Consider the following 22774-nt stretch of genomic DNA (forward strand, 5'->3'; position numbering starts at 1 on the left):
AGTTTTGCATTGGAAAATTTTCCATTTTCCATACATTTTCCATGGGAAATGGAATCAGATCGAAGCACAAAAGAGAAAGATGAATAACCTCCGGAACGCACAGAAATAGTGGGCCAAAGAGTCGAATGTTTGTTTTTATTCGCTTGAAATGCCATGACATTGACACAGTAAGGAGGCCGCCCCGAAATCGAGACTTTTATTCATTTATGCGGCTGGACGTTGCACAATTGATCGACCGACGACCCCATAAATATGCGGACTCTGTGAATGGCTTATAAATAAGACGGCTAAGACGGCTAAGAGCTACCCCCCAGACCGTCTGGACTGCGTGAAGCGTGAACTTTGATCATTTCTACTGCACTCCATCGTTCCGTTCCGTTCCGGCTTACAGTGTAAACACCTTGGAGCGACCACAGCACGACCGGAGCACGACCGGTTGTGGTCGTTAGCTTTTTTCAACATTCAAGGTTACCTTTTTTGTTGGAATACCGTCGTAGCATATGCTCAAATTGCTGGCTTCCTATATGGTTGGATGGATGGATGGATGCCGATCCAGGGCCCCTCCCTGGAAGTGCCTTTTTCGAGTGTTTTGTCGCTTCTCCAAAGATAATACCAGGGACATGCGCTTGTAAGACCGCCCACTTATGTGCTCTTAAGTGGGGATCGGATCTAATCATCGGAGCTACGGGCAATACTTGAGCCATGGACAAGCCCCACAAACAAGTCCCACACAAAACTTGGCACTCGGTTCGCAGCGAGAGACGAGAGACGTCACGTCGGTTGTCGTGTGGGGTCTAATGACCTAAGCCGACAATTAGCCGCCTTTCTCCTACCTCGAATCCCTAGCGAGATTAACTACAATTTAGATGCGCTCACTAAGATCTCTGGTAAACGGGGGACCTGGCAGAAGTTCAGGAAAATGCTGGACCCTTTAGGTACCCTTAACGATAGATCGTTTCGTGTCTCTACAGAAGTAAGATATCTCAAACACCACAAGACAAGTGCCAGTCAAGTATCTAGATACTTTTAAGCTGCCCGACAAACCTCTTGGCAAAGCCTCTTATACCCTCCGTCTTCAAGGGTACCATAATTGGCCGGAATCTCAATCAAAAGATCTCCCGAGCAAAACGTGGGAATTGAAAATTTATACACACGACTGTGGCGTGCCGTGCCGTGAGGTGGCGTTTGATCTGGCGTTAAATTGTGGCATCTGACAACTGTTTAGCGATGTATCTGTATCTTGCTATCTCTCTGTGTTTGTGTGTGTGTGTGTGTGTAGAGAGACGCCCCTTAAATCACTTGTCGCTTTCGTATCCATTGTTCGCCGCTTTTCGTGTAAGCCAAGTTCTAGGGCGGGAAACACTTTCGGTTTCGCAGCCAAGTTCGCGATTCTCAGTCATCGTCATCGCCATCGTATAATCATCATCCCCGTAGCATTTGTTGTTCATTGAATCTTTCGTGCTGGTTTCTGTAATAAGCCATGGCTCCAGCGCCCTGCCCTGCCCTGCCCTGCGCTGCCCCTCTGTTGCCGCGCCTCACGCCGATTGTTGTCGTAGGTTGGGTTTTGTATCTCTGTATCTCCCTATTGTTATAGACCCCGCAAAAAGCGACGACTCATGTGAGTGCCAGTACGACTATGATGTCATGAAGTTTTTCATTTAATTTGCATTATTAAGTTTTTAACTTTTTTGCCGGGGCTGTGGCTGTGGCATTCCTCTGCTCCCCGGCTAATGGAGTGGCTAATATACGATTATTTTAAGCGTAATATTGTGTAACATTTAGTTGGGGGATAAAAGTGAGAGGGCTGTGGGCTACAATGAGTCTAGTTTTTTGAAGCTCTACGACCCAGGGAACTCGTAAACCTTTTGGAAGAGTTCTTTACAGGTTTTAATAGTTCCTTTTAAGACTTTACCTAGATTTCTATTCTAATGAGGTTAATGGACCACATAGGCACTTAATTCAGTTATAGAACGCCTAGAAACCAAGTCCCGAATGGTCTTTTAGCCTCTTAATTTTGATTATATTTTGGAAGTGTTTATAAATTGCTATAATTTTGATGTAAATTATTTCCTAGGTCATCAAGAAATGCTTTTTCAAGGTTCTTTTGGAATGATGGACAGGTACAAATCTGCTGGATTGGCTAAAAAGCCTTTTGTATAGGTTTTGGAAGTGTTTTGCATTACTTTTTGGTTAGTTTTGGCGAGTTCCTCTCAGAATCCCACCTTAATTTCGTTTCCACTGAAGTTTACGTTCTTCATAGGAAACTTTTTCTTCTGCAGATCATCTGAAGCTCATTTAGGGATGCTACTCTTGGTACCCTGTATTCCAGTGTTCCCAAAAAGAGGGGATATATTTCTTCCAGTTTTGAGCACTAAATTGTTATTCTTTCATAATGATCTTTGATATTCCGCTCTATATCGTCTACCTATACTTTTTGAGATCATTTGTTGGTTGATATAGGCACCTTTTATATATTGAAAGGTAGCCTTTAACTATTCTAAGATCTCCTAGATCATTTCCCTCCGAAGCTGAACCAAAAGATCGCTTGTTTCAAGTTGAAATCACTTGATTCTTAGAGCCTCTTGATATCAGTAGAGGTATCTATGGATCGAAGTTTGAAGATGTGACTTTATCTATGACAATCCCATAATGAACCCAAGCTCTGATTCCCTCCGCCTCTGTTTACCCCTTCTGTGGCCCCCCCGTCCCTCTTGTGACCCCCTTCTGCCCGACTCCCTCCACCTCTGATCCCCGAGGCAAGCCCCATTTGATGGATAGACACTTGTGCGCCATCGTTGCACTTATGAGTAGATATTCCAAGGGAGACATGGCTGAGCGGGGGCTGGCTTTTGTTGTCAACGCCCCGACAATGACAACAACAGCAACGACAGTCGTTACAGTCGTTGCAGTCGTTCCAGTCGTTCCAGTCGACCGACAACGGCCTGCTAATTACCACGCTAATGTTCGGTTCAATGGAGTTCATTGAAAGTAAAAGTTTTGCAACCACAGAAACAAAGACAGAGAGAGAGAGAGCGAGAGAGGGAGCGAGAGAGAGAGGTGCAACAATTGGAGCGCAGCAATTAGCGCAGCAATTAGCAGAGAGATATCGATAATTATCGATAATTAATCGAAACATAAACAATACTTGCAGCGCATAACGGTAAAACCTCCCTCCCACCCCATTAAGCGAGTGCAACCAGATTCGATAGACGATACCCGCCCGATATCCGATAGCCCCAACATGAGCATCATCGATAACGGAAAGTATCGCCTGCGCAAAGACTGGGCCAGCGCCTCGATACCATCGCTGGTGAACATCGACGAGCACGAAGGCGATGCCGCCGATGAGAGCAGCCTCAACATCACAGCCCCACTGCCGCCCCAGAAGCCGCCGCGACGCAGCTCCCTGGCCCTGGGCCTCTTCTCGGGCCTCAAGTCGGACAAAAGCCAAAAGAGACGCAGCTCCATAGCGGTCTCCTTTCTACGTCGCGACAGCAGCAAGGTGAGAATCCCTAGCTCTACGATCTGTGATCTTCAGCACCCACAGTCTCTGTTTTCTTCTCTTCTCCTCTGCAGAACTCCACCAAAGACTCGTATGAATCGGCTGTGCGCAGCGAGAAGAGCGACGGCAGTGGCACGCCCACCAACAGTCCCGAGATCCCGATCTACAGCTCGGAGGAGAACATACGCGCCAGCTCCCCGAACGAGCCCGGCAAACAGACATACTTCGAGGATGGCAGCCAGACGCCACGTCCCGTGCTGCAGGGCCTGAACTCCTCCTATGAGGCGGCGCCGCAGCGCCGTCGGCGCAGCTCCCTGCAGACGAAGCTCGACCGCCATCGGCGCAAGAAGATGGAGTACATCAATCAGCGGAGCCTCGACTCCACGGCGGGCATGACCTACAGCGAGTCCCACAGCGACCTCACGAACGACGTCAGTGCTGGCCGGCAGGCCGATGACGAGGACGAGAACGAGAACGAGGACGATGACATCATCGATCCCCGCGAGCACGGGGAGTACTTTCCGCGCGAGAAGCGCCACTCCTGGTGGAATATATTTGTGCCAGATAATTTCAAAAACAGGTTCGTCCGAGACTCTCCGAGAGAGCCTCATCTCTACCTCGTGTTTAACAAACGCCTTGCCTTGCCACGTGACTAAACCATAAAACGCTGCATCCGACTGGGGATAGTCCCTGCCCCTGCCCCTGCCGATGTCCCTTGGGCATGCGAATGTTTAACTAACAAATGTCGAAACCTGTGATTAATTTACTGGCATGAACACACACCCCACCCTAAACACTCATTCGAAAGGTAATCACACCCGAAAGATACAAATGGATCCGATCACCGGAGAATGCGGCCATTTCCTGCTGTGAGATTTATTTCTGGTTTATTTCGCACAAAGGTTTTCCATTCATCATTTTAGGACATGGGCGGTGGGGTGTCCAAAGCGATACCAAAGCCGAAGCTTGTTATCGACTGAGGAGCGCTGCTGCATGACGCGTGACAATCATCTGCTCGACTTTTCAGGGGGCTCGAATAAACAATGTTTATTAGGAATAGGTTGGAAATATCTTTAGAAAAATCCTCTTTACCTGCAAGATACTTTCTATGAGGAATATCTGAGGAATCGTCATGGAACTCGTGGGAGACACAAATGGATGTATTCTACCTTTCTTTTAAGATTCTTCAAAATCTGTTTTGGAAATAAGTTTTTTTCTGGGTTCCACTCTGAATGCTTTATATAGAAAAACTCAGAAGACAGGAAAACATTTTAACATTTGAATACAAAATTTAAACAGCTTTGCCTTTATCAAAGAAAAGCTTTTAAAACAAAGTGTTTCATATCTACTAAGGGAAAAGTGTTTTCCACGAAGGTGTACATTGCAAAGCCACGCTGGGAGAGAGAAAGAGAGCCATACAGATGGGATTAGAAAAGACAAATACAAAAGATAGCTTAAATACATGATTCACAGCATTCCCAGTGCTTATTCCTCTCTTCTGCCGTTGATTGACCTCCAGCCGTGTATCGTGGTACGTTACGTTTGGTGACCCCGACCTCGACCTCGACGTATCCCCCGTTGCCAAGTTATTGGCTCAGACGACGCCCCCGACGCTGCGGTTCGATCTCTTTTTAGCCTTCGGGGGTACGCCTCTCGGGCCATTAGCGGACTGTCTATCGCACGAAATAAGCCCCATTATACGAGTAGATATTATTATAATAATAATTACACACAAAATCCTAGCCCCCAGGGCCCCAAAAGGCTTTTAAAAATCACACAATATAATTTAATATAATATTATACTGTCTCCCTCTCTCATCTCCGATGTGATCCGCATCCTGTATGATGTTTTCTTTGTTTTACTTTTGAATTATTTGTTTGTTTTTTTGCACCCCTGATTTGTGCTTCCTTAAAAAACGAATACAACCAACCTTTTATCTTGCTTTTAATTACCATAATTTCTCCTCTTTTTTGGGAATAATCGTACGTATCGTATTTTCATGTCACACTTTGCTCAAGTCTCGATTTTTGATTTCAATTTCTCGATTATATCGTATATTGTTTTGCATTTTTAATTATTTTCTTGTTTATTTGCTGATTGTTTTGTTTTCTGTTTTTGCATCTGTTTTCTTGTTTAATTAAAAACGAGAAACAATGGGGAAATTCTCTGCTCCCCTCTCTCTCTCTCCTTCTCAAAGAGTGGGTGGGCATAAAATGAGTGAAAAATATTCTATCAAAAGATTGGTTCTAATTGAAAGCGAGCTTTTCCCCAAAGGCCAAGGGAAATTGTTTCTTGAACTTTGGTCCATTTTTTGCATTTTTTTAATTAAAACAAACAGAAAGGAAAGACATTCCGAGAGCCCGCATGCAAATTAGTTATTGATGATAGTTCATTGATAAAGATTATCATAGACATATATCTCGATCAGGTTTCATTCCCCTTTTTATGTAAGAGATCTTTGGACTATTGTCGCAGGCCGCACTTTACAATTTGTACAATTTTCAATGTCAATTAAAGTTGTGGCAACGAATTAATGGACCGTTGTACACACAAATATCGGGGGAATTGTCCAACGGCAACGGCAACGGCAACGACAATAACACTAATTGACGATACTATTTGCCGATGCCCCCAAGTGTGCCCCCAAACAGCAGGTCTCCAAGTAGTACGTACTCTACTGATTGGCACACTCGCAGTCTGAGGTAACTTTAACTGGAAAGCCATCACGTTTTTATCGCACGCGATATGGGAGTGACCAGTGGATGGTCGGAAGAATCGCACAAATCGTGGAAACGTTGGGATTACAATTCATATTTTCGTATCAGTAGACCCACTAAAAGCCTCCATAAAACCCGATATTAGCGATACCAGACATGAAGATTTGCTCACGCTCCTTCACCCTTTCCCAGTGTGGCTTAGTGCCCATTTCAAGGTCCTCCAAAGATCTATTGGTTTAAACTTGGAAGCACTTTAATCTTCATTGACTTGAGCTCTGAAACGCGGCAAAATAATACCCAAATCATTCGATTCGATGGAACAATACCCGCAATAAAATACAAAAAAAATAAACACACAATGGTCTTGTGGTTCTTTTTGGATCATTTATGGCTCGGGGATAAATCTCCAGCACAAATACAACAAGCAAAAAAAACCCAAAAGCTCGCACAGACACACTTGAAACTGTTAATTAAGCTTTTGTGGCCCCCAAACAAATAGAGAGCCTCGTCTGTGGATCTCACGTGAGTGTTTGCACAGTTTGGCGACGTGTCGTCTCCCCCGCAGATGGCTTTTGGGGATACCAATTTACGAGTAGCCGTGGCTTCTGTTTCTCCCATGCGCCGGCCGGTTCTATCTGTCTGTCTGTCAGTCTATCTGTCTGTTGGTTTTCCTAATGAAAGATGCTCAGAGGCAGCGCAGGGGCCTGGGCTTGCAGTGCTCCGTAGTTGCTTAAATACCAAAACAATTTGAGTAAATGTTTAAGCAGCTTATATGCAATGTGTGTGGTGCGTATGCAAATATCATAAACCGTCTGAGAAGTCAGAGTACTCTGGGCTCTGATAGATACTGTCTAGAAGGTCTAGACCGTGGAGAGTACTTGGGTAGAACTCTTTCTGGCACTGCAATGAAAAGTAAGTGCATAAGTACTTAGGAGAGTCTGGAGGCCACACATCCAGGCGGGATGTTAAAAGATACATTACCTTTTGGGAAATAGTCCCAGAATTAGATAGAAAGATCTTTCGAGATCAATGTATCTTTTGGGAACTGAAACTTTGCTTGTCTCCAAGTAAAATTCAATGTCGATATTACACTTTATTGAAGACCTCTATATCATTTATAGAAGCACGTGCCATCGCTCCCACAATCGAAAGTGGCCCACATGCATGACGTGTGCGTGACGTTTCGCTGTTTTTCTTGGACTGTTCCCCAATGCACAAAGATTGATTCCAAAGATGGAATTCGCAAGGGTTTTTCCTAGTACTTTTCTTTCGGTTCAAGTGTCTCCTCAGTGGAAACAACATTATGAAATACAAAACACTTGCACACTTATTCCATTTGATAACAAGAAACCATTGAAAAGATTATATTGACAGGTTCAAGGGAAATCAAATATCAGAACAGAGAAATTATACTTGAGAATATTAGGAAATCAATGCAGCAATCAAGGGAGAGATTAGCATGAAAGATACAAGATATTCAGAACAATAAACGAGTGGATTGCATTGATTATAGGGAACAGATGGCGCAACTAATACAGACCCGTACTCTAACTACAACATATCTGATTATTTCTGACTCATTCTGTTGTAAAAATCACATTTCCTAATCTTTATATCTAGATTCTTGTGAATCACAGCCCCCAGTAGGCGCCATGCCCCTATTACTTGGTACCCCAGACACTTGAGAGTCCAAAAAAGAGTTAACATGACTCATTTCTTATAGATATGTATGTACAATCCTCACTGGAATTCGACCAATGTCAAAATTCACACTTGAAAGTGTCTTAATATCAAGCAAATTCTGAAAACACTTGTACTTATCGGAAATTTGTACTAGAAAACGCACTGAAGCCTATCATATGGGGAACCCTTCAAGACTTCAAGACTTTTGAGTACTACACCTGTCGCCGGTTAGAGCTCTCTCTCTCTCTCTGGCTCTCTTTTTCGAACACTAAATTTGCGACAGGCACTTGGCAAATATTATGGCTGGAAAGTATTCTTTATTATACGACGCCAATGGTTTATAATCGCACGATTTATGGGCTGGGGTGGCCAAAGAGCTGTAGCTGGAAGCCCATGGCATACGAGTAGAGGTTCGTGTTCGTATCAGCATCTATCTCTCTTTATGGGCCATTCGAATCGAACAGCCAATTGAGCCGTAATTCACTTTTTAGAGCCACACACAGGCGTACTCAAAGGGGTACATATTTATACCCATTACCCAAAGAGTACGGGGGTGTATTAAAATGTCCAGTAGATTGCGAGAATACTTTTCGATGGTATATACGGATTATAGACAGATACTTGTCGGTTGGCTCTTTGAACACCTGGCTTCCGAACACCTTTAAAGTTAGGAGCTACGCTGGGTATCAACGTTTCGACTGGTTTCCTTCAACTATTTGTTTACAATTTATATATAAAATACAATGTGTTTGTTTTTCTGCGGCTCAATTCTCTAATGGGAATGGGGAACCAGTTTATCGGTTGATGTAATCCATTCATCGGATCGGTGTGTGCGTGTGGTGTGTTTTATTATGAATATATTGTAGAGAAATGTATTATATAGAGAAATTGATTACCCTAACCGCGAGGGCTTGACAAATTCCTCAACTTGGCGGCAGATCCATTAATATTCGCAACAAGTTAATACATTTATAATGGAATGTAATCGTACAGACAGCTGGCTGGTTCCCTGATTGGATGATTGATCGCCAAAGCATCGATTAGTTAGTCGGTGGCTAAATATGTATTTATGCAAATATATTTACAAGCTTTAGATGAGATTATTATGGTGATCAAAAAGGAAAGTTTACAATCGAAATGACAAATCCAGGAAGGAAATGAAATTCAAATGAAATGAGAACTAAACAGATGATACGATTAGAATGAAAAGTTAACAATCGAAAGGAGGGATTATGACATTTGAAAGGAATTCTTTAAATAGTTCTTGAGGAAAGAGATATTTGTGCCAAGAATATAATTTATAGGAGTTCCATTTGATGGTCGTCTAAAGGGGTTCCACAACTATAAACTAGCTATAGGAAGATATATTTTATTTTGTTCCGATTCCCTGCAGAAAACTGCTTAATCGGAAGGGAAGAAACTTCATCTTTAGCAAGATATATATCGGGTCCAGGAATTTCTGCCTCCACTCCCATATATATTTGCATCTTTTATTTGTCTTTGCAGAACATTTAGCTACTGTTCTTCCACTCCAGAATCCCTGTAAATATTTAAAGGAATATCTAAAGATGCATAAATTAAAATGTCGCAGCAGATAAGACTTAAGAAAGGGAAGAGCTAACCCAAATCCAGATCTTAAGGGAGTCTTTCGAAAGAGAGTGAACAGATCAGGTTCCACAATGTCATCAGAGCTTGGGTTCCAAATGGAAATGGAAATGGAATTGTACATAAATAGAGTGAAGATCTGTGTGGATCGCTGGAGCCTCCGACTCCGAGTCCGAATGATTACGTGCGTGTGTGCACAAAGTCCACGATGGCATTTTATTGCGCTTGGCTGATTTGATAAATACATACAATATATGTATATATATATATATTAATGTCACTCTCTTTATAAGCAGAAGAGGCCAGAGCACACACACACACACAACCACAACCGTATCCAATATGATAACATCCCCCACATGTCCCATGCCCCCATATGCCATTAGCAAATGACAGAACCCCAGAGCAGACCCCCAGAGAACGTCCGCTCTATGGAGCCCATGGGATCATTTTTGTCAGTTGGAAATGGAACTGTCGCGTAGCGAGACATTTGATCTGTTCTCCGTTCTGTGATCCGTGCCTCTCCCGGTTTCCCGTACTCTCCGTACCCGTCGATCGAAAAATTACAATTTTATGCAAATCGAAAGTGTTTTGAAAACTGGATTCCATTCCACAAAAACGCTCCTCCTCTGTGTGTGTGTGTGTGTCTGTGTTAATTATAATTCGAAATTTATCGCCAAATACAAATACAAATTGCTTAAATATTTATTACAAAATGTGGCAGGAGCCACTTAGAGCTTATTAAATAATATATTTATAATGTTTCAGTGTTAAATGAAGTCTTTAAAGCCATTTAAATGGCAATTTCTTGGATGGGTGAAAAAAGAGTGGAAGAAAGTGTGATATTCGGGGCTTGGAAAGGAAACATAATACTGAAAATATAGTCCCAAATGTTTCCAAACAACTCTTAAGAGAAATTGTATTGAAATTTCCATATGTCTCTTTCGGAAATGAAAACTATTGACTGAAATACGAGTAGTATTCACTTGGAAACTCTACAATTCCTTATGGGAAACGTTCCTATATTTAACTTCTGTAAATTCTGTTTTAAAGAACTGCTTTTTTTCTACTACAAATCGAACATACCTGCCATATATCTTCAATATAATTCGTTTTCCTAATGAAATTTCAAATTTGCATTGATTTCAATTAGTTTTTTCGCTGTCGCTGCTCTGTGTTCGGGTGTTTTCCACTGCCCGATAAGGCGGGCAGGTTCTTATCTTAATTTTACGTAAAGCAAGTTTCAATTTAAATGAAAGATAACACTCGCTGCCACCCTGTCGCCCTGCTGTCCGTTTCAGTTTGTGTAAATATTTTGAATTTTCGGCAAAAAAAAAAAGAACTGGTTTCCAAAATACGCAAATGTTGTTTTTATTCTTTTTCCTTTTCTGGTGGAATTTACAAACGTGAAGGCCAGAGGAAAAAATAAATACAATATAAAACGCTTTGAAAATCTTTTGTTCTATCGAGGAAACCATCAAAGGGGCTCGTCTGTCGAGAAGATCTTCTAAGACCCGAAACAAGCTGTTAATTTCTCAGAGCGATCCCCCAAGCACCATGTTAGAGTCCATCTGCTAAATGCCAGGGCAAACAGAGATCTCAAACTCAAACTAGATTTTATGTAAATACATCGGATACAAATGGTATATAATTCGATCAAACGAGTTGTGGCAGGCCGCTGATATGTTCATTGGGAATCTCACGACGAGAAGAGGCATTACAAAATGTCGATTCCGAAAGGTTCCCAAAGATTCTTCTAATGTAACATAAATGTGCAACAATTGTCGTGACTAAGAGAGTTGTTGGAGAGAATTTAAATATTTACCAAAGATATATAAAGATAACGGTAATGATAGCCCCCGAGCAGGTGGATGGCTGGGGGCTGCCTTTCTTAGTCTCTTTTTTCTTTCTCTAACCTTAACCCAAATTTGTGCCTCATTTTGTTGATTTTTCTCGCTGGTTGGCTTTTGGGGTAGGATTAATTTCAAGTCCAGATTGAATAACGAATGACCTTGCCCCCCAGGGGGTTTGATGAATAAATTGTGTGTGAATCAATGGGAAAACAAAGCCAAAAGAAGATGCAACGAAAGATTAAAGGTGCTTTAAAAGACGTCTAGGGGTGATTAGGGATATTTTTTTGAATGATATTTAGTATATCATCAGTTGGAAACGATTACTATGAAGGTCTTCCAATCAGGGATCATGGAAGCTAGATATGATGGATATATATCATAGATATAATGATGATAAAACGACTCCCAAGTGTGATTTGCTTTTCCAACTATCTTCTAGCATCTTATGGCTTTAGTTTTAGTGTTCTTCCCCCTTCCTTAAGCCACTCCTCCGTTGGCCTCCACACATTTCGCTCTCTAGCCAAAGTGTCCAAAAATCCAATTAACCTTTTTCTTTTGTCGTTAAGTCGGTAGCAGGAGCGAGAACAAATACAAACAACATTCTGGCCACATTTTTTCGCTTTTTTTTAACTTTTTTTCGCTTTATTTTGCTCTTTTTTTTCGAGTAAACGAAAGGCCACGCAAACAAAAGATAACAATGCGGCATAAAAATTCTAATTATGGGGTTGGAAAAAAGCACAGCACAGAAGAGGCAGAATTTAAATAATTTTATTATCAAAAAGTCGGGCAATCAAAGACGGAATTAATATCTTTAAGAAAAGTCAGAAAAGAAGGCACGTGATGCCACGAGAGACAAGTGCTGCAGTCTCTCTCTGTCCCTCTCTCTCTCTGTCTGTCTGTCTGTCTCTTTTGATAAGAAGTGACTTTGAGGCTCGTTTTGTTTGTATTTTCCCAGCTACTGGTGCTGGTGCTGGTGCTGGTGCTGGGTGGGGAGCCTCCACCCGTGGGGGCCTACTCTGACAAGCCAATTAATTTTGTCATCAATATTTCCCACACGAAAACTACCGCCAAATGACAGCCAAATTGAATCATTAAAAGTCAACAGAGTGTCGGAATCGAATGAGTTTATCTTTTGGCTTGTTTTACTTCGATTCCTCATCTGTCGACCCATCCTCGGGGCTGGGGAAGGGGGCTGACAAGGCGGATGATTGATCGCCCTAAACACGCATCAATTTCCTTCTCTTGGAGCTATCTACCATAGGGATTTGCCATCCAAGAAATTGCATTTAATTTGAGTGTTACGAGTGTATCTTTGAGTGTTGAATGGATCTAACGAAAGGTGTCTCTTTCCAGTGAAATTTTAGGTAATGAAAGTAATGAGAAAACAATTTGTTTATTAACATTTTCCACAACTACAACATGCAAAACGTTTTAATTACCTCGCAATATTATTGGTAAGCCAACTGCCGGAGGAACCCACTAATTTTCCACATTCTTTAGCCTTTTCTGGATTGCCACACATATCGTTCTGCGTTTTATGGTCTTGGTAACACCAATATTTGGCCATTTGCCCGTATCTTTATGGGAGGGGCATCGTTAAAAATATACTCGAACAGCAACCGATTAGAGGCCGAACGTTTTTGTCAGCCGACTTTCGGGGAATATCGAAGACCTATGGAGGCGATAAAGTAACCTGGGTTTTAGCTCAGGAATGGGGTTAAATTGGGGTGTTTATTTCACTGCTTAAGGGCTGATCTTTAGACTGAATTCAGAGGAGTACACTTTCCCACCACAATTTGGATTGATTTAAATGAAATATTCACGACTTTCCTTCCCCTAAAGCCTCCATTCACAGACCAGAAGCTTGGCTTCCACTTCTCTGAAGCACAATCTCTTACAAACCCTGAAATATGATAGATACCCCACGCATGATCGCACGCACGTAGGCCACCGCGACCTCTTGCTCCCTCTCTCTCTCTCTCTACCGGCAAGTCTCTCTGATTGTCCGTCTCTCTTTTCATTGCTCATTGAGCTTTGACCATCCGTTCCGGGCTCTTTTTGGGTCAATGTCAATCCAAAAACCAACAAAAACTCCCAAAGAAAAGCATAAGCGAACGAAAATTATTGCAAAATGAGTGTAAAGAATGGCACACATCTATTATAATCATTTAATTGAATTAAAATCATCAGATATACATCTATAGTAATTAATTAACATCAAAAAGTATGGATATCTATCATTTATAATAAATTAATTCTCATAAAACATCAATTATAATAATTAATAGCAATTTTTTAACAGATTCCTAAAGCTGATAGGCTAATTATTAAATGGATTCAATTTCACTATTAAACATGCACAAATTTGCATCTATTTTGTGATAGAAATTAATGAATTAAATAAGCAAACAATTATCTAATATATTGCATAAAATGGTATGACATTAAAATCCTCCTTTTCACACACTTTTGAACCAATCATTCCCGGAATGGATTCTTCCATATGGGTCACGCCATTCCCTTGACCCATATACAGGCTCAAAACCTTTCTCATAAATCATTCCATAAATTTCTTCGACACCTTCTTTTACGAGCACGATTATGCGATAGTCTCGTGCGCACGATATATCGTATACGTATATGACTCTCCCCTGAATAGCCCCCAAATTAAGATAAAGTGTCTGCCAGCCATATGGTTGGTTCTAGATTCCATGGCGTGTATCCCAAATGTTCTGTTCTGCTCAAAAAAAAATGCAATCTAATGCCCTGCCAATCTTTTGTGCACTTCAGGGGATTTTTTGCCACTCATTTCATATAAAGGGGGGACTATAAAATGTCTTGGTTAAAGTTTAAGTATCAAAATTGGTAAACGATTGCCAAAGATGGTAATTCTTGTTCCTTAAAATGGGAATATACATATTTAGCAAGGAAATCTTTGAATAGAAAGAAGAGCTCCCTCATATACAGCTTTTAAGGCACAAAGTATTTATCCATAAGTACAAAAGTCAGGAATATATATAAATATGTTTGATTTGCCTTCCGGTTTTGAAGGTACGTGACATTTTCATAGCAATTAGCGCTCCTCCATATAAATATATGCACTGCAAGGGGTATATCTTATGTAGAAATAGATCCCCGATAGTGGGTTTCCACGACTGCCGTCCCTCGACTACGTGTGCATTCCACAAATTGGCGTTTGTTAAACAAAGATTTTTGTCCATTTCGTAATTATCTTTTAATTTACTTTATGATTTTCTCCACCCTTCCCCCCTGTTTTCTTTTCATTTCTTTCCCGTATGGTTTTTTTTGGCACAATTTTCACATTTAATTGGCTCCTGATGTGCCAGGTCACGTAGGGCTAGTCAAGATGTTTCCAGTTTGTCACGCAGTGTTGACAATTTGGCGATACCCGTTCGCAGGTAAGTTGCAACTAACAAATACACCTACAACCCATACACACACACACACATACACATAAACCAATTCAAATGAGGCAGCGCCATAGAGGAGACCCTCCAAAACCCAAGCCCGTTGCATCATGAATGCCTGAAATATGTATATTTATATAAATATATCTTTGTATCTTTGTTGAATGTTGCATGGCCTGACCTAACAGCACTCTTACTTATAGCATGCTCTCTCACACACACACACATTAAATATCCTAGATATATCTTTAATGAAAATATTTTTGAAGCAAACTTTTCAGCCAATTGTGACCATAACCGTTGAACCTTTAAGCAATTTACGACCGAATACTACAAATATTAACTTAATAAATAAATCGAGCCGCGAAAGAACGACAAATATTGATAATTTATAGAGTCGGAGAGTGAGGCGAGTGTTCGAATTACAATTGGACTCAGAGTCAGATTATTTATAGATAATCTTAATGTTCGCTGTCGTCTTATTAACGAATTTTGATAATTTATAAGTCCCCGATGGGCGCGAGTATATTGTAAGTATAAATAAATTGCTGATATTTAATTGATGTTAAAAGATAGACACGGGACACGGGAAAAAGGGGCTCCGATAAGTTATTCAGCGATTTTTTAGGAAGAAATCAATTGCCAAGCGACGACGATAACAGACAGAAACGTAGAATCGACCGAGGAGAGCTGCTGCATAACGCAGACAGAAAAGAACATCGGGGACAAAGGATATAAATACGATTTAGGTGCAACCCATTGGAAAACCAGAAAGCACCAGCTTTTATCTGAAACCTTTGACCCCACCAAAAAGAGATTATGCCATAATCTATATTCAGATATGATTAGTCGACCGTTTGGCGGCAGTCTAGGCTTCGCCGGACATTCCACCAGCCAGCAGACTTCGTAGCTGACTTTGAACCAAAGTCAATGCCAAATAAAAAGATCAGAAACCTACCTCAAGGCGGTGGCGGGTCTCGGTAGCCCATGACTCATTCGAGTATGTATTTATTACAAATGATTAACCGAAGCAGCTGTAAAAGAAGCGCCCCTCCACAATCAATTTCACAATTGCACTCAGGCTCCATAATTGATGTTTTTATACGTCTTACAAGTACGAATCCCCCTGAGTCATGGGCTTAAGTTCAAGCTGTCTATGAATCAATGAAAACAATAAATAAAGTTCGGCATTGGCTAGCAGAAGACACAGATACCCTTGAAGAGCGATCGTTTCTAAGGAAGAGACTTGGGAGTGAGGGGGAGCTGGATGTAGAATGGATTTCCATGAAAGATATGCAGAATATTCGGCACATTTATGGGGGGTATTCAGGGCTCCCCCGTTCTTGTTCGCTTAATCGTAATACCCTTTTCCAAGGGTATTCAACTGGAGGTACTGGAGGCAAAGCCCTCGTGGGTTGTTGACACTTGGCTCGGGGCGGAATGGTGTCAGTAAGGCAACAACTTAGCCTCCCACTCTGGCTGCCACTGATCGCAGCCCAGGGCCAACTTATCGACAGCAAACACTGCAGGAGAGTGATAAGATACAATATATGTGTAACCGAAACTATGAGTGAATGACTTGTGCTTCTGCAGCATGCCCAAAACCGTATCTACTGCTATTTACGATGCGGAACCCATTGGGGGGAGTGTTCGGGGGTTTTACGGCCCCTAGATAGAGATTCCCACCAGCGAGTTTTGCATCTTTTATTCGAGTTTATTTTGCTGTAAATACGAGTATTTAGTGTGACCAACGGGTTTACGCGGAAGCGTGTCTAAGTTTTAGTCGTTAGGTAAATGTGTAAGTGGCTTAGGCTATCTTCCGATTAGTCGTGGTTTATTATTACCGAAAATTGTTGGTATGGGGTCTAGGAAATGGCATTGGCGCTGGCTTTGTCTGGTAAATTGATGGGAGAGGTAAATGGGGAGAACCCCATCAAAGATTCGCTGAATAAAAAGAGCATATTCTGGCACCTTGTGGTTGACCTCCTCCGCCTCCGCCTCCGCCTCCGACAGAAATATGCGAAAAATAAATACAACCGGCCACAGAAATAATATTTATGTCATATTGTATGTATATCGTAGAATTATGAATGTTTACCTGAGGAACAACAGGCGAAATTCCATTCCATTTAAGCCCAAAGCCAAAGCCAACTGTGCAAACGAGCCTCCGCTCCAGTGCTGCCTGAACTCAATAAATTATAAATTAAATTCCATGAAAAGCAGAGTAAATATTACTTGAGTCCCCGGCAGGCATCGCTTCGAATCGCATTGAATTGAATTGTGTTGCCTTTCGTTGCGTCAAATGTTGGCAGCTTCAAAATCAAACACAGTTGTTTCTGCTAGACTTTGTTTTTGCCAAAGGTTTTTCACTTGAAATTTCCAGACACGGTCCGATGGCCTAGGGTTGAAGCCTTTGAAATGCCATGAAAGATCTTGGAAGAAGGTCCTCCTTTAAGGCTGGACAAGGGACTCCAATAGAGACCATTCCACCACCCCCTACGATGCTCCTATAGAAAGTTATTTATGTTCTTTAAGCTGCGATAAAACAAATACGAAAATTGGGCGACAAATATTCGTTAAATAATTATTAATTATTTGTTTATCTCTGAGGCAAAGAAAAAAGCGCTTTGCATGCGGCTCAAACAATCCACGAATACACTCGCATTTTTTATCTGTTTTTCATTGATATTCAATAATGGTTATCGCAGTTTGGCCGCTAATTGGCAGCGCACTGAACAGACACGCGCAAATACCATTTTTTATATATTTTTAAATATTTCTGCACGAGGAAAGAAAGCTGTTAAAGCATTTAAAGAAACAGAATGTGTGAGGAATTCCTTTCAAATATCTCTCTCTGGGTGGCCTGCCATCGGAGGAGCATCTGTCAGTCAATTGATTCCATTTCTTGCAACCAACTTTGGCAGAAGGAACAGCGACACACATGTGAGAGAGAGACCGTGTTTCCTTTGGAAATGGAACGGCAACGGAAATTAGTTTTGTCAATCATCAAATGACACACAACCGAACGGAAAAGTGTTGCAGAATATTCTATGAAATGCTTCCATTGGCAGATGGAATATCTATCTTCCATTCAATGTCCATCTGACGCAGCCTTCACTGTACTTTTTCGTATCTGTACAGAAATAGCTGAGCAAATTGGCTTTGGCTGTGGCTTTGCCATACCCGTAAATCAAAGGCGGTCGGTAGTCAAATAATATTCTCACTTTGCCAATTTTGTAGATAACTGCTGCGGGCTGCGGGCTGTCGGCTGTCGGAGGGGGCGGGTGTAACGATCTAGGAAGGGGTTCGTTCGTTACAATTATGGAATTACAATTATGGAGGCTAGGAAGCACACACCACACGCGCCTCCGATATCGTCACTAGCCATCGTCTGTGGCCATACACTCGTACGCCTCGGGTAGGCATGCGCACAGCAAATACAGAAACGAAACGAAAAACAAAGCGAAAAATATATTAAAGATTCTAAGACTTGCGATGCACGACAAATGAATTTTAATTCAAATGGAAACGAACAATCAAAATAATCTAAAATACAAATTTGTATGCAAGAATCGAACTATCGATCGAGGATCGGAGGGATCGACGGATCGATGGATGACGCAGAAGTGTGTGTAGATTCTAAACAGACGAAGGATTGCCCTGAAAGATAGAGGATTCCATATACAGATAGAATGTTGTTCTCAAGTGGAACCTACCTCCGTAAAATTAGTGTACAAATCGGCAAAGCTAGTCTTCTGCTGGAGAATCTCAGTTGTGCGATCCCGAGAAGAGAACTGGCGGAAGTGGTCCGCCGATTGGTGGGTCATAAGAATGGTGAAGCCCTCTATCAGACCCACTAGAACGCCACCAACCAAGGCACTGCTCATCATACTCTTGAGACCTTGTCTGGCCGCGAGTATCCCGCCAGTGGCCGCTCCACTGAAGAGCGAGTTCCAGGCGTCCTCCCGCTGCCTCAAGAAGACCATCGCACAGTCCACCGTGCTGTAGGTGGCGGCCCAAACGGCAAAGTTGCCAGCAATCGCGGGTGTCTTCATTTTCACGGAATCCAAACCGCCGTAGAGCCCGCGACGCATTCCAGTGGGGGCATTCCTGAACCCCTTCAGATACTGGAACAGGCCCCCGCCCAAGGCGCCTATGGCGAAGGCACCGCCGCAGTCCTCCAGCAAGCGAAAGGGGCACGGTTCGCGTTCCATTGTACGGGGATCTTTATCGTTTATTTGGCTTACTGTTTCGGAAGTGAAAGAGTATCAAAGAACGAGTATAGATTCTGAGAGCAAAACCTACTTTATGTGGGCGAAGTTCACGGGGAAACTAAAGCTCTAGACCAGTGGAAATTTCTCTAGCAAGGCCTACTATATTTGACCCATATTTGTGGGGAAATTTCGAGTACAGGTGCCACATAAATAGCTATCGGGTTCCCCAACACAATAGAATTTATTCAGATCGAAACATAGTCTTCTATTCCTGCAGCCCCCCCTATCGCATCGAAATCGCTTAGCCCCCATGCCCCCAGCACCTGCTGCGTACGAGTACCTTTCCATGAGAGATTCCCATCAAACTGCATACATTTAGAGAAACACTTTAAGGACAAACCAGAATCTAGTCGCACAGATCTGTCGCGAGTCGTGACAGTCCCCAGGCCCGAGGCATTTAAAGGCTGAATTCGAGTGGAAATCGTTTGTGGAAAAAACATTTAAAAATGCGTCGTTTCGCCTTATTCGGGCACCTGGCTGATTGTCAAGATAAACTTTACAAAACGATAACAAAATACGTAATACGAAAAGCGCAAAGCGCAAAAAAACAAAACAAACAAATACATGGCGAGGGGGGGGAAAAACTACTACAGCTAAAAACAAACGTAAGCCCAATAAATAAATTGTTATTAGCCGGTTATGGCCACAATTGCGAGCTGAAAAATTTGTAAGTGATAAAGATCGCAACAGATTGCCGCCAATCGGTTGCGATTGTGCTAATAATGTTCCCCAATCGATTCTAAAGCCATTATCTCTTTCCCCTCTCCTTCTCTCTCCCACTTACTGCTCTCCTTGAACCTCGTGACGATTTACAGGAGCAAATCGCGCAGCGTGGACCATGGCCTGGCGGCTCCGTTTGACTTGGACTCGCTGCGCTCGAAGGTGGAGCAGCGTTTCGAGAGTGTGGACAAGCTGTCAAGTGAGTATCTCCATTTCAGTTTTAAAATTACAAGGAATACCGCTTCAGATATGAAACAACAAATGTTATCAAACCTATTGCTTGGCAAAATCAATTGCTTTGCTTGCACGTGAGTCACTTGCAGAGAAATTTCATAAACATTAGACAGGGGATATGGTTACATGGGGGACTACCCATAAATTATCAGCTTTATCATATCACAGGGAAAATATTTGTGATAGTCGGTAGTCCCTTGAAGTGGGTTAGTAGCTTTTTTGGCACGGCTCGAGATGGTTTAGGGTTTTCGAAGAGTCCTAGTGTCTGTCTGTCCGTATTCCTCCGACCTACAATCGTCCCCAAAGTTTTTGAAAATGCCGCCAATTGCCTACAGTGCGCGCAACTTTAAGTGTGACCAGCCGGTGGCAGTTTGTCAATATCGATTGATTTAAAAATTAATACCGATGGTTTCATATCGATGGTTTTATATCGATGATTATAAAATTATCGATATTTACCGAACATTATATTGCTTGGGCGCACTGGCCCGATGGCGCGGCATTTGAGGTGTTTGAGCAGCAGCCAAAACCACCTATTATCAGCGTGGCACCGAGTAAACTATCTGGAAGAAACGCCATTCATATACATGTTTTATTAATGATTTGCATTGTTTTTCTTTTCCGCAGGGCAAAAGTCTTCATTGCCCACCATACCCACCATTTCCTATACCGTGGGCAATCGCGACACATTGACCTCGGTGGCGGCCCGCTTTGATACGACCCCATCGGAGCTGACGCACCTGAATCGGCTGAACAGCTCCTTCATCTATCCGGGACAGCAGCTGCTGGTGCCCGACAAGAGTGCCAAAGATGATGCCTCCAGCAGTTCCACCAACGAGGGCGCCGACGGCGGCAGCGTCTCGGGCAAGTCCAGTCCCATTGAGCGCAAGCTGTCTGGCGACGAGACCCGGGAAAGAGGTAAGCGGGGTCGCGCTGGAAATGGTGCAATTGGTGCGAGATGAATAGTGAAGTCAGCATTTGCCGCCTGCATTTTTCGTTTTGTTCTTGTATTTGTTTTTTTTCTTTGCTTAGCATGCAACAACAACGAAAAGTATTTCAAAATTCAAAAATAGCGACAATGAGGCGCCAGATGGGTAGCACTGTTCCGAGTCATATGTTCGGCACATTTTTCCACTTGCTGCAGCTGGTCACACTGGCCATTCTCAATGTTGTTTTTTTTTACCGCGTTGAACTGGCGAGTTTTTCAGTTTTTTGCACCCTTGAAAGATATAGTCGACAATTGGCCATCAAGAGCCCACGTTGAGCGATCGTGAGAACCACGTTGTAAAGTGCTGCAGGACGGAGTACCCACCCGAGCGGCGACATCAGCATGCACACGGCTGTCTTCTGGCGGAATGGAGGTTCTTGTTGCTCTCATTGTTGATTTTTCCATTGTTGTTATATCAAATTGATCGAAAATGTGCTAATTATTAAGTTGACAATGACTGCTGCTGCTGCTGCGGAAGTGCATGTGAGGAGGCTCTTGCCCGGGGGTCACGTAACCCGGCGGCCGACCGCTCAAAGCAAATTTTGTGGCGCAGTTCATCGAACGTTCGGTGGTGTCGCAGCAGTAAGCGTGGGCGTCACAAGGCGCTGGGGAGATTTACTTTAAACTAGCCCATATATCAACTGTTCGCCCCAGAGCCCCCAGGCATAGGCACAGACACAGGCACAACCAGTGGCCATCGCACTATCTTATCGGACCGCTGATAAAAATCACAGTTGTCCCGCTGCCACCGAAAATCACCTGTGCACCTGAGAATCCCGTCTAACCACGAGTCTTGAATGTTCTTCCTTGCAGACATACTGGAGGGCCTGCGCCCCGGATCCCCCAAGCCGGGACACATCGAGCGCGTGGCCGGCAACAGTCAGGCCGAGGAGGAGGCCAACAAGAGCGATGATCCGGTCATTACGCAACGCTTCCTCAAGATCAACGTCCGTCACATCACCGACGGCCAGGGCGTTGTGGGCGGCGTCCTTCTGGTCACCCCCAATGCCGTCATGTTCGATCCGAACGTCAGCGATCCGCTGGTGATCGAACACCAGGCGGAGAGCTACGGTGTGATTGCACCCATGGATCTGGTGGTGAATGCGGCCATTTTCCATGACATTGCGCACATGCGCGTGGTGGGAGGTGCCGGTCCCAGTGTTGCTGCCGGCAGCTGCGAGGCGGAGAAGCCAGAGATCTATTATCCCAAACCAGTATTAGTCGAGGAGGACTCCAAGGAGTTGTCCGAGCAGCAGCCGCTGATGGGCGACGATGCCGATGCCAGTAAAGAGCGTTTGGAGGGTGAGTCTTGGCCAAAGCCCCACCAACCCCCCCCCCTCCCCCCCCTGGGGTCCGTTGATGTTTACTCATGGGATGTATCTTCCATTTTTAGCTGAAATTGGTTCATTGGAGATCACCGATGACCAGGAATCACTCTGCTCCAGCACTGGACGCGATGGTGACGCCTTCCCCAAGGCCTTTGAACGTGAACGTATTGAGGTGAGTCATTCTCCCACTCCCACTTCCCTGACGCATTTGTCTAAACTATTTAAACTTTTAATCTTTAGGATTCGTCGTTGGAAGCCAAAGATAGCGCTAAGACTGACGCTGAGGATGAGGATAAGAAAACTGGCCTGGGCCTGACAGACACTCGCACCACCCTGGAGGAGAGACGCAAGAGTCTGTTGGACCATCACTGGGCTATTCCGAGCAAAGACCGGTTAGTGTTTGCTCAGCTGTGTGTTATATGTGCACCTATATCTTACGCT

At 43.2% G+C, this 22774-nt stretch overlaps 2 protein-coding genes across 22 annotated transcripts in view; one reads left to right on the forward strand and one right to left on the reverse strand.

Moving 5' to 3' along the window:
- LOC6591770 (TLD domain-containing protein 2) overlaps window positions 1–22774 on the forward strand; it is a 70266-nt gene that overhangs the window by 21730 nt on the left and 25762 nt on the right. For 5 of the 20 annotated variants that reach the window (XM_026984746.1, XM_026984765.1, XM_026984749.1 and 2 more), the window contains exons 3-10: window positions 3152–3502; window positions 3577–4082; window positions 14709–14780; window positions 19879–19982; window positions 20645–20935; window positions 21819–22307; window positions 22399–22505; window positions 22574–22725. In XM_026984746.1, coding sequence (XP_026840547.1) covers window positions 3242–3502; window positions 3577–4082; window positions 14709–14780; window positions 19879–19982; window positions 20645–20935; window positions 21819–22307; window positions 22399–22505; window positions 22574–22725 — 1982 coding nt within the window. In that variant the 5' untranslated portion in view covers window positions 3152–3241. Of the gene's footprint in view, window positions 1–3151; window positions 3503–3576; window positions 4083–12765; window positions 12816–14708; window positions 14781–19878; window positions 19983–20644; window positions 20936–21252; window positions 21379–21818; window positions 22308–22398; window positions 22506–22573; window positions 22726–22774 lie in introns of those variants that run through there. The other 15 variants (XM_026984767.1, XM_026984754.1, XM_026984766.1 and 12 more) reach the window with 7 other exon arrangements.
- Window positions 18140–19131, reverse strand: LOC113564959 (probable mitochondrial import inner membrane translocase subunit Tim17 1). 2 transcript variants are annotated; one of them, XM_026984770.1, is made up of 3 exons: window positions 19095–19131; window positions 18506–19035; window positions 18140–18449 (listed from the first exon to the last, which is right to left on the reverse strand). In XM_026984770.1, the coding sequence occupies exons 2-3, from the start codon at window positions 19001–19003 to the stop codon at window positions 18429–18431; spliced, it is 519 nt and encodes a 172-aa protein (XP_026840571.1). In that variant the 5' UTR covers window positions 19004–19035; window positions 19095–19131; the 3' UTR covers window positions 18140–18428. The 2 variants fall into 2 exon arrangements, with proteins under 2 accessions (XP_026840571.1, XP_026840570.1); XM_026984769.1 differs by lacking the exon at window positions 19095–19131 and having other exon boundaries at window positions 18141–18449; window positions 18506–19076.

The sequence above is a fragment of the Drosophila persimilis genome, unplaced genomic scaffold (genome assembly GCF_003286085.1).
Source record: "Drosophila persimilis strain 14011-0111.01,24,50 unplaced genomic scaffold, DperRS2 tig00000000-arrow-pilon, whole genome shotgun sequence".
In the NCBI taxonomy this organism is placed as follows: Eukaryota; Metazoa; Arthropoda; class Insecta; order Diptera; family Drosophilidae; genus Drosophila; species Drosophila persimilis.